General features: G+C 39.2%; 1 protein-coding gene across 4 annotated transcripts in view; it reads right to left on the reverse strand.

Moving 5' to 3' along the window:
- Window positions 1-16,361, reverse strand: part of camk1da (calcium/calmodulin-dependent protein kinase 1Da) — a 47,659-nt gene that overhangs the window by 28,216 nt on the left and 3,082 nt on the right. For all 4 annotated transcript variants that reach the window (XR_015864112.1, XR_015864111.1, XR_015864110.1 and 1 more), the window contains exons 3-4: window positions 3,583-3,714; window positions 899-973 (exon numbers count right to left, since the gene is read on the reverse strand). Coding sequence is in view for 1 of the 4 variants with exons in the window: in XM_088405843.1 (XP_088261969.1) it covers window positions 899-973; window positions 3,583-3,714 (207 nt within the window). In the remaining 3 variants the exon portion in view is untranslated. The remainder of the gene's footprint in view (window positions 1-898; window positions 974-3,582; window positions 3,715-16,361) is intronic.

Genomic DNA, 16,361 nt, shown 5'->3' on the forward strand with positions numbered 1-16,361 from the left:
GAATTTCAGCCCTAGTGATAATTATCTGATTTCAAAAGTTTGTCATTAAAGAAGATGAAAATAAGATATATACAATTGTGTGCTTTAAATTTCAAAAGCAACAATCAATATTCGAAACATTTTCGTGACATGGTTCTGAGCAAACCAATTAAGGGATCATGGGAAAATTATGTTGTGCGTTTTCGTCAGTAAGTTCCTTTAAAAAGAACCTGATTAATTGCCAAAATAATAGATCAATCATTAAAATTAGAGATAAAAAATTAGAGGGATGGCTGAGGACCAATACCAAGCCATCGGTATCAGTCCTTTTTTCCAAAGTATCGGTACTTGCGTCAAGTATCGACTCCCTATTTGTACCCATTTCTTATCTGGAACGAGAAATTGGAAATTAGAAAAGAAAATTGATATTTTAGAATCATCTGTTACTTTGTGCAATTTTATGTATCAAGTTACTAGAATTTATACTCGATGGAACTGATTGATCATGCCTAATTAAAAGAATTGTTAGTTGCAGTCCTAATGGGGAGGAAATTCTTAAAAAACGGAATTAACTCCACAAAGTTTAAAAGAAATAATCATAAATTAAAAAAACAAAACAAAAAAAAACATGAAAAGGCTTTTTGCTACTCCCTGATTTTGATTAGCGGAATCGAGAAGGTGAAACATGAGCGTTAATCTGTTGACATGGAGCTCCAAATAAAGCTACTGTTGTGTAATCCTCCAGCACGACTTTGACTGAACTGTTTCCAGAACAAGTGCCAGAGCAATGTTTCCTCTTATATAAGCCCAAAGGGGAGGAGGTCAGTAGGCTAGCTACGGGTCAAGCAAGTAAACTGCAGCCGCATAAGACTTGTCATTTAGCTGCTTGGATTGTAAACATTTCACAAGGTCAACTTACAGTTGCATAATGAGATAGAGGTGGTCCGGACTCTCGTAGATGTCCTCCAGAGCCACAATATTTTCATGCTTAATCCTGCAAAGACCAACCAAAAATGACATGTGTTATTTCAGAGCCGGGCCGCGTTTTGAAACATTCAGTCACATATTAAAACAAGAAAAGGAACCACAATTCGAATGAGGCGATCCTTCACTTAGGGATTTTCATTATGATCAGTAGACATTACAACGATTTTTTTGTTGGGTCAATTCTTAAATTAAAACCAAAAATAAATCAGGATGCATGAAAAAAAAAAGAATACGCCCAGCCCTAATAGACATTTTGTGGAGCTAGCTTCATTGACGACCTCTCGCTCAGTTTTGTCACTTCATTCCTGATTTTGCGGCACAGGGGAGAGGTCTCTGTACAAGTGAGCGTGCGCATGCATCATCCTAATACCTTCAACACAAATGATTTAGTGGGAGCAGCGGGTTAATCATCAGTTGTTTCGCTCGTTTGCTTCTGAAGTCCCCGCAGGTCTGGCCTTTCCACTCAAAGGCATTCCCAGTAGGGGCCCAGGTGAGCATATAAGAGTCATCAGAAGTGCTGCGTCGGCAAGAGACACCGTTCCGTGAAGTGACTCATTGGTATCAGAGGCGTGCACGCAAAGCGATAATGTACGTCGTGTGTGCATTTAAGGACCGCGAGCAGGGAGAGTGCTTACACAAGAGCCCTTCTCGATTGCTGCCGCTTCACACAATCAAGCCATTTTCATTCATACAAGAGATGTGACTGGGGAGCAGGATTTGTTTGTTACCATACGAGCTGACAATAATAGGAAGGACACTCTTGAATTAGTAGTACCTTAGATGTTGTGTCAATCAAAATTGAGAGGTAGCCAAGATAATAATGCATTTGGATCATAGGAGTAGCGGTTCTCTATCGGCGTTCTGTGAGAAATTGACCAAATAAAACGTGGTGTGCCCCAGGGTTTAATTTTTTTCAACTTGTGTATACAGTGAACCCCCGTGTTACAACGTCCCTGACTTACGTTATTTTCATGGTGCAACGTGGATTACTGAGTTTTTTTCATTCCCTCTTTGTGACATTTTTCCGGTTTTGCAACTGTCATGACCCCAGGGGCTTGGCTGTATTTGTGTTGTTTCGTCTCCTTCTTCAGGCGTTTTTAAGTAATTACACTTATTTTCAGTTGCCGTCCCTGCAACGCGTCACTAGAATTCTGGTCTGCTATTTGTCGGCTTCTCCTCACGGAGATGCTGGTCTGCTATTGGCAGCCCTCACTCGTTTCAAAATGGCGGAACGAAAAAGCTTGGTTTGATTGTGAGTGGTTACAAAAGTGTATTTATAGTGCATTTCACTGCTTAATTCAAAGTTGAAAGGGTTAGCCATGGGTCCCAAGATTGCTAGCGATGTTAAAGAGATGATTTTTATGGAAACAATGCTGGAGATAACCCTTATTAGGGAATATAAGAATAACAAGCGGCACTCAAAGGAAAATGAATCCGTTCTATATTTTTTATTTATGATGTTTTCTGATTGTATACATGTATATTATACATACGTAGCACTTATTATACTATTTTGGTATCAATTTTTAATATGAATGTACAATTTTGATGTTTTTACCTGGGGTTCTAAACTTATTAGCTATTTAACATAGATTTGGATTGCCCGTCATACAGCGAATTCGCCTTACGACCCCAACTGCAGAACGGATTCATCTCGTAACACGGGGGCCCGCTGTACTACCTCCTGGTAATGTCATCAGGATACATGGAGCAAACATTTTCATTTATTTCAAATGTGTATATACATAAGAGTACAGTATAAAAGGGCAACGCGAGAAAAACAATGAGAAGGCCAATGAATGCAATTTTGAACTGCAATGAAATGTTGAATCCAGGAGAGCAGAAAAACTCCAGTTTAATCAAGAAAACAATCATGTATTATCCATCAGTCGAGGCGGGGAAAAACTTTTAGCTAAACTACAGTTCTTGTCCTTAAACTATACGCAAACATTATTACTGTATTTATTGACAAAAATGCATGCTGGTAAGCAGTTCTGTGGTTGGAGTTTGAATCTTACTTTGGACCGCAGGATAACTGGAACACACTGCATTAATTAGTAAAATAGAGCCGATAAAATCAGGAAAGACATGATAATGTTCACAATTTCTGGGGTCTCTATCCTGGGGCTCATTAAAGTTATCCTACTAAGTCCTAGTGTGCTCAGTAAAGGACATCCTAAACTTTATGACGTTTGGCTGGGATGCACTTCACTTTGCTGAGACAAAATTGGCACAAGAGTGGACACAAACGAATAGGCAGGAGGATCATTTGGAAGCGTGTCAGCAAATGTAATATCACACCCCATTTGTCCGAGAGAAGTTATAAACAAAACAAAACAAACATTTCCCCATAACACAGTTCAATAAAAAGGATGAAATGGTGAATTCATAAGCAGTCAAGATATAATGAACGTTTTAGTGGCGTGCAATGTGACTAGTGGAAAACAGCGAGTGTGAGATGGGAGTCAGATCGTTCCCTGGGGGTGGCTGATGGAGGGGTTTCAGGAGAAGAGATGCATAGTTGCCCCAGTAACCACCAATAAGATGGCTCACACTGGTGTATGTGTGTTTGTGTGTGTGTGTGTGTGTGTGTGTGTGTGTGCATGCCGCTCTCACTTCCTCAGCACGGCAATCTCATTCTCAATGCTGCTCTCTTTTCCCTTGAGAGCCTTTTTTGGGATGCACTTCACCGCAAACATCCGACCCGTCAGCTTCTCCTGGGCCAGGACCACCTCGGAAAAGGCTCCTCTGCAAAGACAAGAGATCTGAATTTAGATTTTTTTTGTGAAGGCGCAGCTGGGATTCGACTGAGCTAACGGCCTTGATCAGTTGTTCTGACTCACTCAGATTGTGTTCTTGCCACCTCGCTCTTCTGGATATAAGGGTCATCATTAGAGCAATATATCTAATTTTGTGGCTGAGGCAAACTGTATGCAATTAAGAGTGAGTTTGCTCATTTGCTTTGAGGTTTGAGAAATTGTCGCCGTGGTTACCGCCGGCGATTGAGCGCCGACTCTCAAAAACTTCGTCAACTGGGTTGCAGGAACTAAGTGAGTGCAACAGCTTCTAACGGAAGAAATTAGCATTTTAATTACTGATTCACTGGAGGCATTCTTCCACTGACGCAAAGTTGAAATATCCATGACAGAAATATTAAAGGCAAATGAAGTGAAATTCAAATTCGCCCACTGTTTTCTGGGAAGTGTGTGCTGTATCAGAAAAGCAAGCAGCGTGATGAATGACGATGAGACAATCGTGAGATCATTTGCCTTAGCGTCACCAATTTGCCACTATGCTAAACATCTCTCCATCCTTCTCAGCTCTTCAATATTCAACCTGCTTCCTGCATTATCACTTCCTGTCTACGGCAAATCCACATTTTGCATTGTACGACTAAAGACCTTTGAGAATACATAGTTGCACACTGCCACTATTGGATTGAAGTCAAATTGCGGTACCAATATTAGCTAATTTAATACAGCGCTAGTTGCGACTTAGTTGTATTGCCCCCATAAGAAATTAAAGACACACACAGCCTCCGCAGTCCTGAAAAAACGGTAACCAAATAAAACAAAGCAATAAGCTCAATCATATACCAGCTATGGTTAGCCAATTAGCACCCATGAGCTTACAAAAGCCAATTTTACATTTTCCCACCTTTTAAAAGGCACACACACTTCAAGACATATACATACACACACACACACACACACACACACACACACATTTTATATATATATATATATATATATATATATATATATATATATATATAAATGGGTATAAAACTTGGCAAAACAAAGGCGTACAGCTTCATGTTCCAATTAATTTGCTCTTCATTTGAAAGACAGGCAAACTGCTCATCCCTAGATTGAGACAAAAGCATCAATTAGATTTGCTGATTCCTGCAAAAACCCTGTTAGAACGTGCATGACAAAAGAGGGAAAATCCTGCCCCAAACTCATCTCGGCTGTGAGTAAATAAGGTCACTGATTACTTCTTCTATCTTGTGAAATTTCTTTCATTCATTGTGTCGTTTGGGTGTGAAGACATGTTTTTCGTTCTTGGTTCGGTGTTGTTTTAATTGAAACAAGTGCGTGTGTCCAAAAAAAAAGCAGGTGATACATTAGACAAGCCTCTTTTCTGTTCTCTCGCCCAATTATACACACACACACACACACACACACACACACACAGATAGAAAACAGAAGGTTTCTCCACGGCTCAGTGTGTTTCACACGCCTATCAGCTGCTCCCTCCTTCTCATGTCACCTTCACCTCCTCTTCCTCTCCCTCGTTCCCTCTCACCTCACGCTCCCCACGTTTGCTACCGTGACAAGTGATCATGCTGCCGTTTGCTCCGGTAATGGGCTCTGCAAGGGGGGCTGCCCGTCAAGCGTATGCGCGTGAGCACACCCGCGCACGCAACACATGCTTGCACCGATAATGGCTGTTGTGGTTTTTGGTGACGTCAAATCCAGACAAAACAAGTACGTGGGATGTAGTGTTTGTGCCGTAAATGCACACGGGCGCACTTGAGGCTTTTCATATATTCATGACGCTAGCCCACACATAAATGAGCATCTATTATGCAGCCACAAATGATATACAATAGAGTATGTGCACAAGGGCTGCACAATGAATCGAATGACATCGATTAATTTGTCATTTTAAAAATCCAAGACTTAGCTACATTGTGAAATTGATGTTTTGCAAAAGTAGCACAAAGCAAGACGACTGCTTTACACATGAGATGTTTATCATAAATATGAATTACCCTATTTTACGCACTATAAGGCGTACCGAATTATAAGGCACACTCTCAATTAATGACATATTTTAAAACTTTTTCCATATAGAAAGTGCACCGCATTACAAGGCGCAAGAGTAGAAGCAGTCAAACTTTATTTGTCGATTACAAACCAGCTATCTGGAATTCCATTCAACCCCAAAAACGAATAAACAACTGTCTTATGTTTTGTTTTATCAGTATTACCGTGACAGCGTATCTTTTAACAGCAATGTATAACATGTAGTGCAACATTTATATCAGGGAACCTTTCCTCCAGTGCGATCACAATATAGCAATACTCAAAGTAATAACAATAATAACTCAAATAATAACACTAAACTCTCAATAGCATAAAAACGCAATGTCAATATGAGCAACCTTGTTCAACTGTAAACACACAAAAGAAACAGGTAAAGCTTACTCCATCAATTCATTTCCCATCTACGAATCCCAATTTCAATATTGATCCATATATAAGGGGCACCGGATTATAAGGCGCACCATCAGCTTAAAAAAAAAAACAAGGCTTTTATGTGCGCCTTATAGTGCGGAAAATACGGTATTTAACTCGTTCAGCATTTTTCGACCCTCCTATACCCTAACACTTGACAGCACATGAATAAAAAACTAGGATTGAATACCGATACCTATGAAAGAAATGTAAAAATATGTTTTGGGGATTGATTGAGTTAATTATGACATTTAATCAAGGTATGCAAAAGCTATGAATGTTGAATCAGTGAAAATCAAATGAAATTGTAATTATTCCAGAATGACTAGTGAAAACCAAGATTATATTTTTGCTCGTAGCCCCAACCCTAATGTGCACACAAAGAAAAAACTCAAAATGTGGGAACTCCATAGTCTCCAGGGTAACAATTAGCATCTATGAGGTGAAGCTCTAAATAGCTCTCTGAATACAAAGGGTGTGGCAACACATGCAGAAAGACATCACAATCCTTAGCCATCTATTCTTTAGCCTAGAAGGAAGCAGCGTATTGTTTATTCGTACGTTTGTAAACATCTGGAAAGATAAGAGCTGATGTTACCATCCATAGAAATACTCAAATATAATTTGCCCTCAATTGATGCAAGAGCACACTGAATAAAGGTTAAGCCCATTGGAAAAGGTCAGAAGAGAGAAAAGGATGCACAAAAAACTATAAAGGTGCACAAGCTGTAAAACAAGAGTAGGAAAAAATGTAAGCCCTCTAAAATAACCGCCCTGGAACCCCTAGATTGTGATTGGAAAAGGGATGCTGGTACAAGAAGTGGAAACCTCCACTCGCTTGTGTTTCTCAAAGGAGAGAGCTCGCCAGGGAGGGACTCAAATAGAAGGACAAGGTGACAGTGACACACTTAGCAGCCATCAGTGCTTCGGAGTTTAGGAAGGATAAAAACGCTCTGGTGCCATTTGTGTGCTATTGGGGAAACACTTTTAAAATGTGCTGAGGAGTTTTATTTCCACAAAAGTAGTGCTTTAGCCATCTGTAGGCAATGCACGCCTATTTTCATTGTGTTGAATCAAAATAGAATAGAATAGAATGGCTTTTTTGTCATTGTATAGTATACAATGAAACTGGGACTCTTCTCCGATTGGTGGATATCAATAATATGAACAATAAATAGAATAAATAATGTATTAATAAGGAATAAATAGAAATCAGTTTCACATAAGTGTATTCATTGTTATTGTCGCTGTGTGATTTTAAGACATTACAGGCAAAGCCAGTAAATGCACAATAACAAAAAGAAGATATTGGTTAACCCTTTAAGGCCCCAAAAAACAAACTCCAGTTCTCAAGGGCCTGTGTCCTGCATGTTTTCCAAGTTTCTCTTGGTGACACACCTGATTCAAATGATCAGGATCATTAAGAAGCTCCTGGAGAGCTGGTTGATGAGCTGATCATTTGAATCAGGTGTGTTGCAAAGAGAGATTTGGAAAACATGCAGGACACAGGCCCTTGAGAACTGGAGTTTGGTTTTTTTTGGACCTTAAAGGGTTAATATAAGGATGGAAATAAACTCATTGACTACCATGATGGGCTGGCAATGAAAAAGTAAACTCATCAATGCCACTGACAGCTATACAAGACCAAAATCCGTTTGAATAGAACTGTCAGTGATTGAGTTAAAACATGTTTTTTCTTTCCAATTCCATTCATCGATTAAACAACAAAAGAATCAATAGATTAACCAATAATTCAAATCATCATTAATAGCAGCCTGGGAGATTTTCCCCAATGAATGAAGAAATCTAATTCCATTTCCTTTAGGGACTAACAGCATAACGCAATAGGGAAGTGTTTAAATTCGCGCTACAATTTGGCGCTATCCAAACTAATAACAATTTGACGGAGTAAAAGACATGGTTAGACTCGGTGTTCGTTATCTTCCCCCAAAATTGCCTGTTGCTCCCTTGAAAATCTACTCCCAGATCACAATAAGCACATAATGCTACAACAAAAGATGGCGCATGCCTTTAAAAAAGCATGTCAAATGCTCAACCAGAGGACGAGCAGCGTTTGCGATTTCAATGTGTCGGCAAGCATCAAGCTGCGAGGAATAATGGCGAATCTCCTCCTGCCACAGAAAAAATTAGCAGTTGAATCAAAGGCATGGCAGTTGCTTTTGAATGGACACACATTTGCAGATACACACACACACACACACACACACACACACACACACACACACATAAAGCCTGGCTGGCGATAACACGCCGCTGACGTCATGGACATGAGCACACATGCTCCTTTGATTTCATGTGAATACAATGCAAAGTGCTTTAACAGTAGAGCATTGTCTTGTTCGATAAACAACAACGTTAGATAAAGGTCGACTTGACGTTACTTGACGCTCATCAAAAAAAAGGAAAAAAAAATAATCGCATGCATTGCAACCTTCTTGTTAGTTCTTAATGATCAATTACAACTCAATTATGATTGCATAATTTATTGCAGTATCATAAATACGATGCAATACAAAGACAACAGCTGATTGACTGAAATTCAGATTTGATTTTGGAATATAACTATTTTTGATTATCAATTAATCATATTGAGGCCGAGTATAAAATTGGCCGAATCGTCGAATTTCAATCCCTCACCATTGCGCTGTCAAGTTTGAAAAACATTAACAAAGAAATCCACAATATCACCAAACTAATTGACAGGTCAATCGATTACCATATTAAAATGCTGCGCTATTTCATTATTAATGTTATTGGGTGATTTGTCTGAAAGCTGAGGGGGCTCTGGGTTTGAACAACATTTTTACCGATCTGACTTTATTATAGACCATAACAGCAACAAACTCATAGTACACAATAGTAGTAATAATAAAAGAAGAAGAAGAAGTTAGGTCAATTTCTGCACTGATGATTAAACAAAAACAATCAACAGGTTAAAATGATCATTAATGTTATTGGGTCACCAACCAGCTAAGGGGTTTGAGTTATATCGGCTCCTGGCTAACCTGCAATCTTTATCTTAATTAACTTGTGGATTTTTTTTTTTTTTCGCCATCGTTGTTTTGTTGTGGGCTTGTCACCCACGTGTGGAAAAAACGCTTTGCTGGGTCACTATGGCAACAGGAGGTTGGGCGTGATGGGTGCAGGTATTCTATTACAGCAGCAATGAGGCATAAAAAGAAGGAGACAACAAAAATACTTCCATGTACACACAGACACAGTACATGTGCTCCATTAGTAACAACAGAGTGAAATGAGGAGAAGCCAATTAACAGCCCCATGTGCCTTTTTCTCCCTTTTTGTGCACTATAGGCACATGCACACAGCTCATAGGCTTAAATAGCACTGTTGCCACGGCAGCAATTAAGAGCCAATTATAGTCTGTATGCTGTCTGTGGCTCCAATGGCAGGGGCTGAAGATGACAGAACGCACCCGAAGAAAATGCCTGCACTCTTCTGTGTAATTATAAAACAAATGTGCACAATTGGCACCGAAAGTGCGGAACTGGTTGCCCATATGGGGAGGCCAGAACGGGCTCCACTTTTACCGGCAAATGCCGCGGCAGATGGAATATGCATGCGGAGCTCTTGAGGGCGAAATTAAACATTAACAGAAAAACAACAAGCATGCATGCATGTCCAGGAAAATAATGAAACGGATGAAGCAATGCATGTTCACGACCATATGAAGAGACAACTTTAAACTGCTATTGAGGCAATATGTATTGGCCGTTCATTGATAAAAAGCGGAGTGAGAGCATGAAAGAAATGCTGCTCATTGTCTGCTCGCCTTGTTCATATCACACATAGCCAAACGCAGTCACGTATGAATTTGCCATGGCAACAACCCCGACCCCCACAGGATGCTCATAGGCTTCCCTCCTCTTTACATTTAGCATCATGGAAACGCCAACAGGAGCGTAACAATGCAGGCCTGCAAATTCTTAGGATTGGATTTTCTTGAAATCTCTGATTAAACTGAAGGCCAATTTCCAACAAAATAAGACATGTCAAGACAAGTAGAAAAAGGACAACGCAAAGCTGAGTTGAAAAAGAATCGACAAAGTCGCGCACACACAGGCTTCCCCTGGAGTAATCATCTCCTGCCGCTTGTGATTCAATCCTCCCTGACCTTATAAATCTTCACCATTGACAGCTCTGAATATTGCCACACTAATAAACTGCCAAGTCAAAACGTGTGAGCTCAGCTCGGAAGCAATGATTGCGACGAGGACCACCGAAGTCGCGTGCAGAGCCAGACGTGAGACGAGAACCCTTGTTTTAATCATGATTCATACTCCACGGTGGAGTTGAATAGAGATATTCATATCACCATTCACAAAACAATTGGAGCAACACTTTTTTTTCCTTTTTTAAACAATCCATCTTCAAAGTCGCCGTTTCACAAATGAAGGTAAGTGAAGGCACTTCCAGGGGTAGGTAAGAGTTCAACAGCGCTTTTGAAAGTTTCAGCCTGACATGAAGAGGAAGGTTTCCTTTTCAAATTAAGAGTAAATGAATTGGAACATGAGATTTTATGTAACACCATCAAATATATTTTTAATTGATCATCCTCTTGATAGGGCTGCTCGGTGCAGTGGTTAGAACTTTGGCTTCACAGTTCACATGTTCTCCCCGAGGCCACGTGGGTTCTCTTCGGGCACTACAGCTTACTCTCTCAATCCAAAAAATGCATGGCAGGTGTATTGGACATACTAAATTATCCTTGGGTGTGATTAGGTGTGTGAACGCTTGTTTTTCTCTGTGAGCCACGCAATCGGCTGGGAACCAGTTGAGGGTGTCCCCCGCCTACTGCCCCAAGTCAGCTGGGATAGGCACCAGCAAGCCTCTGACCCTTGTGAAGAGAAGCAGCTTTAGAAAATGGATGGCTGGATATTCTCCTGATTATTTCATCGATTAATCAAATAATAAAATAATATTACTTTTTGCATCAAAGTGTATGGAAAAACTATACCTTTTCCAATTACGGCTTATTCACCAATTACTATTCAATTCAGGTTCAGTCATCATTTTCCCAAGTAAAGGCAGATGTTTGCATATAATTACTGCCAAGAGCCTAAAATCGGAAGATTTGGATTATTTTAATTGAAGTAACTTAATTGTGCTTTTGGTATTAAACCTGTCTGGTTGTAGAATATTGAGAATGTGTGTAAACTACTCTGCCCTATGTGTCCATATAAGAGACCGCAATGACGGTTAAAATGATTTCAAACTGCAAAAGAGCCGTGCAGAGACCAAGATTTGGAAGGGAAAGCACACCAGACTGCATAAACAAACGACAAGCTGCTACACTGCAGGGCTGTTCCATGGCCAAAAGTAACCCTAAATAGTTACAATCAAAACATAAGATGAAAGTGATTGTGTTTTGTAGCTGCCAGCACGTCCATACTCGCTTATACCTTGAAACAGTGTAATTAAATTCCAAGCAGATTCCCTCATTTTGCACACAGAGCACAGCAGGCGTTAACATGAGTGTTAAAGCCCAACCTCCATCATGCAATCTAATCATTGCTAGTCACAATAGAATGAACTCAATGAACTTAGTGCAATAAAGGAAATTAATTAGATAATCCATCGTTTAAAAAATCAAACATTAGATTTATGTACCGTATTTTCCGCACTATAAAGCACACCGGATTATAAGACGCACCCTCAATTAATGACATATTTTAAAACTTTTTCAATCACAATATAGTAATACTCAATAATAACAATAATAACTCTAAACTCTCAATAGCATAATAGCTCAATGTCAATATGGCCAACCTTGTTCAACTGTAAACACAAAAAAGAAACAGGTAAAGCTTACTTTATCACTTCATTCCCCATCTACGAATCCCAATCTCAACATTGCTCCATATATAAGGTGCATCTGATTATAAGGCGCACCATCAGCTTTTTAAAAAAAATAAGGCCTTTAGGTGCACCTTATAGTGTGTTGAATACGGTATTATATTGTGAAATCAAGATTCACAAACTATTTCATCGTGGCGTGTAAAGAGATTATTTAGCCACTTTGGCCAAAAAAAAGTTACTACAACTGTAATGGGGTGCGTTTGAAACTGTAGTCCAAACTTTATAGTGCCTGGAAAAGTTGACATGCGATAATACACAATGTGGCCCTAAGTGCAAATTAGTCACATTTAACTGTGAAGCTTAGCAGAGTACCATGCACATTTACAGTATGTGAGAAGGCTCTTAAATTCTTCAATGAATGTGTGCCATCGAGCCTAAATTGCCTGTCCACAAGACAAAGTGCGTGCCGGCCAGCCGTGAAACTCCAGTGCTTGAATTAAAAGCCACAATCATTCATAATCGGATGGGGAAACGCCGGCGAGGTTGTTACCACGGCAACCTCCATGACTTAATATTGGACATGTATTGTTACACTATCTTGTCTCAGCGGCGCTCTCTATTATCTTTAGCGAGTAGAGATGATAGCAGTAGAGATGGAGAGGGAAATTGTGAATAAATGAAATGGCAAATTAATAAAAATGTTGTTTCCTATCTAGTCATTTCTAAAGCAAGGGATGTGTTACTCAAGCTAGTTTTTCTGAAAAAAAATACAATGCTCGTTTGACTGTTGTAGGACACGTACAGTGAGTGCGTGGGGGAAAATACCATATTCACGATCACATAGCCGCTACACGGCCTACAAAACAACTGCGAATGATACTTCTTGATCTCACAAGAGACAAAAACAGGCATGTATCTGCATGTTGACTTAGTGAAAGCAGGCACACAATTATAGCCCTTCGGAGCAAGGAATGAAATATCAACTCTGGAATGGCTGCAACTATTAAATTTGCCTAGTTACAGTCACGAGCCAAGAACACAAGAGCCCCTGCATGAAACTAAAAACAAAAACAACATCCATCAATCAATCAATAAATCAAATTTTATTTGTATAGCCCTAAATCACCGAAGTCTCAAAGGGCTTCACAGAGGTCACGTTGAGACTTCTTTCGAAAAAAGAAGTCATACAGAGTCATCGTTTCGGTGTAAGGTACACAACAGCATCCCCTGTCAAAGCTCCCAAAAGGGGAAGGAAAAACACAAAAAACCCAATTTGGGGAAAATCAGAAACCTCCAGAAGGGACCATAGGTGGGAGGAGCCCCCTTCCAAGCCGACAGGCCCATGAAAACAAGAAACCCTCTCTTGTTTTTTGATGGAATGATCGTCAAAGAAAATAAAACATTCCTGCCAGGGACAAAACTTTCCGAAGAGAGAGTGGACTGTGGAAAGACCCGTGGGGGATGCCTGCTTTTTGTTCTGCGTCCTGACTGGCTAATCAACTGGAGGCCACTGTTAATCATTCTGCTCCATGTCTTTGTTATTTCTAAAAGATATCATATAACCTCCGGAAACACCGCCTATTCACTTGTTTCCACCAGCACGTCCATTTGAACTCGGCAAGACATCAAAGTGATCTACATACCAATTTAAATAATAAATTCATTGAAGTGCTGTTTAAAAGAACAAAAACAAAAAAACTGCACACACAAGCTTTTATCCTGAAGGCCATTACCAACTCCCGGGCTTAAAATAGTGCAGCGATCCAATAATGGACTACAGTTTATGGTCATTAATGTGCTGGGCGCACGTGTCAATCTGTCAAGCGGGACCCTGGGAACCCCTACCTTTCTGTATGCAAATTAGTCATCCTGCCTTCAACATATTTAGTTGTGAGGTCGTGACAGCTGTTAAGTGGAATGTGTATTTGCCGCATGAGGAAAGTGACTCTGACGTGCTGCCTTGTGGATGTCAGACTCAAATATTTACATTTAGTCACAACATAATCCAACGCTGAGGTTTTTAAATTTCCTATTTGTGAATGACTTTCAATTACACTTGAAAAATGCCAATAAATTACTGCCGGACCTACAGAATTTCTTGGTATGTATTTTTAATTAGGAAATAGAAAAAATACAGTAAGGTCATGGAGAAATATAATTGCTGTTTTATTCAAAGTAAGAAACCCAACAATCATTAAACTAACTAAGGTTCGATTACAACGTTCCCTTGCGTAAATGAAATCTGTTATGTACAGCTTGACTTTTTTTTTTTTGCTACATGAAACCTTTTTTTTTGTCTGGTCCAACTTAGGAAGAATAATACTTAATAAAATAGTGAGGTAAACCTGCAATAGATGCGGTCATTAATAAAAAATAAATGTAGGAAATGTTCCATTTTTTAATCAATAAAACTGCTTGTTTTTTTAAGTGATCTGACTTAAAAAGGAAGAAAATTTGCAGGAAAAATAGCAACATAGACTTGCAAAAAAATATACAGTCATAACTGAACATTTACGATGTAGTGAGATGTTGCATTTTTTAAAATGAATAAAAATGCTGTTTTTTAAGTGATCTGACTTAAAAAGGAAGAAAAATTGCAGGAAAAATTGGAACAGATCTGCAGAAAAAAAAAAGTACAGTCATAAATGAACATTTGCGATAGAGTGAGGCCCCAATAACCGAACCACAATGTAGCAAGAGAACAAAATATTAAAAAAAATCGTTTTCAAACTGTCCTTTAAGTTCAACTACAATGTATACCGATTTAAAAATCAGATTTAAGGTAAACTTATTCATACTGTAGCTTGTGCATATATTGCTTAAATGTCACAGGTTAAGAAGTGAAAAACTATCGTAAACAATTGTGCAAGCTCTTGATTTTCCAATTCTGCAAATTTTCAGAGGAATGTTTATTATCTGCCAGCGGATGGCTTTCCCCATTTATTTTGCGAAAAAGAACCGGAGTTGGCTGCAGTGAAAATAAGACACTGTCAACTAAGGAAAAACGGCACAGCACAGTATTCACATTCATTCTTCATCTAGCTGCCGGCCAGATAAGTGAAAGAAACCTGAATGCATCACTATATGACAAATGTTCTGTGCGACAAAAGTCACATTTAGAGCAGTCAGGGAGGCAGATAGCGACAGAGACATAGAAAGCGAGAGCTACAAGAAGGTAGTGTGGGAGAGGGAATTAGAGCATCAATTAAGGGCAACTTTCCCACAATGCATCACCATCGACGCTATCGTACACCTCGTCTTGCTTAAAACTAGGAAACCCCGGTCAACCCACATGTTTTTTTTTTTTTTCTAAAGAACTCTGTCCTCACGACTCCAGCAAAGCAGAGCAGGTGAGACACACACCCACAAAAAAAACAAAACAAGAACCCAGCTATTGAATTATTGAGGAATGAACAACAATGGCGTAGACACTCATGAATGTAAGGTGATACCAAAAGAGTCTCCTGTAAATATAGTGCATGGAAGGAAAAGCTAATATTGTGCTTCAGATATATAGTCGTTCAATTTAAGCAGAAAATAATTCTTACTCATTTATCCGCCAGTTAAACCACAAAAATAAAAGACAAGCAATTTTAATCAAAGTACCGTATTTGCCGCACTATAAGGCGCACCGGATCATGAGACGCACCCTCAACGAACGACATATTTAAAAAAAAATTTCTTCATATATGGCGCACCGGATTATAAGGTGCACCTTCAATTAATGACATATTTTAAAACTTTTTCAATCACAGTATAGTAACACTCAAAGTAATAACAAATATAACTCAAATAATAACTCTAATTAGCATAATAACTCAATGTCAATATGAGCAACCTTGTTCAACTGTAAACACACAAAAGAAACAGGTAAAGCTTATTTTATCACTTCATTCCCCATCTACCAATCCCAATCAAAGTATTGATACATACGTATAAGGCGCACCTGATTGTAAGGCGCACCATCAACTTTTTAAAAAATTAAGGCTTTTAGGGGCGCCTTATAGTGCGGAAAATACGGCAATAAACCTGACAAACTTTTATTAAAAAGGTAATATTTATTCAAATCAAACCTGTGGAAAATAATCATTTGACATTTTAAACTGATTTTTATCAGGTTTAATGTAAACACCACATTTTGATTTTCACTTAATTCAGCTTTAGCTACATTGATTTCATGAAGGATCATGACTGCTAGTCCTGTGGGATGCACACACGCAGTCATTACATGAAGGGCAGTGTGACCCAATAAGGGAAGTCAGGCGTGATGGGATAGATGGACGACATCACATCCTGTCTGGTTTGATTCGCGGG

Source organism: Hippichthys cyanospilos, chromosome 22 (assembly GCF_059441005.1).
Source record: "Hippichthys cyanospilos isolate Australia breed blue-spotted pipefish chromosome 22, RoL_Hcya_1.0, whole genome shotgun sequence".
NCBI lineage: Eukaryota > Metazoa > Chordata > Actinopteri > Syngnathiformes > Syngnathidae > Hippichthys > Hippichthys cyanospilos.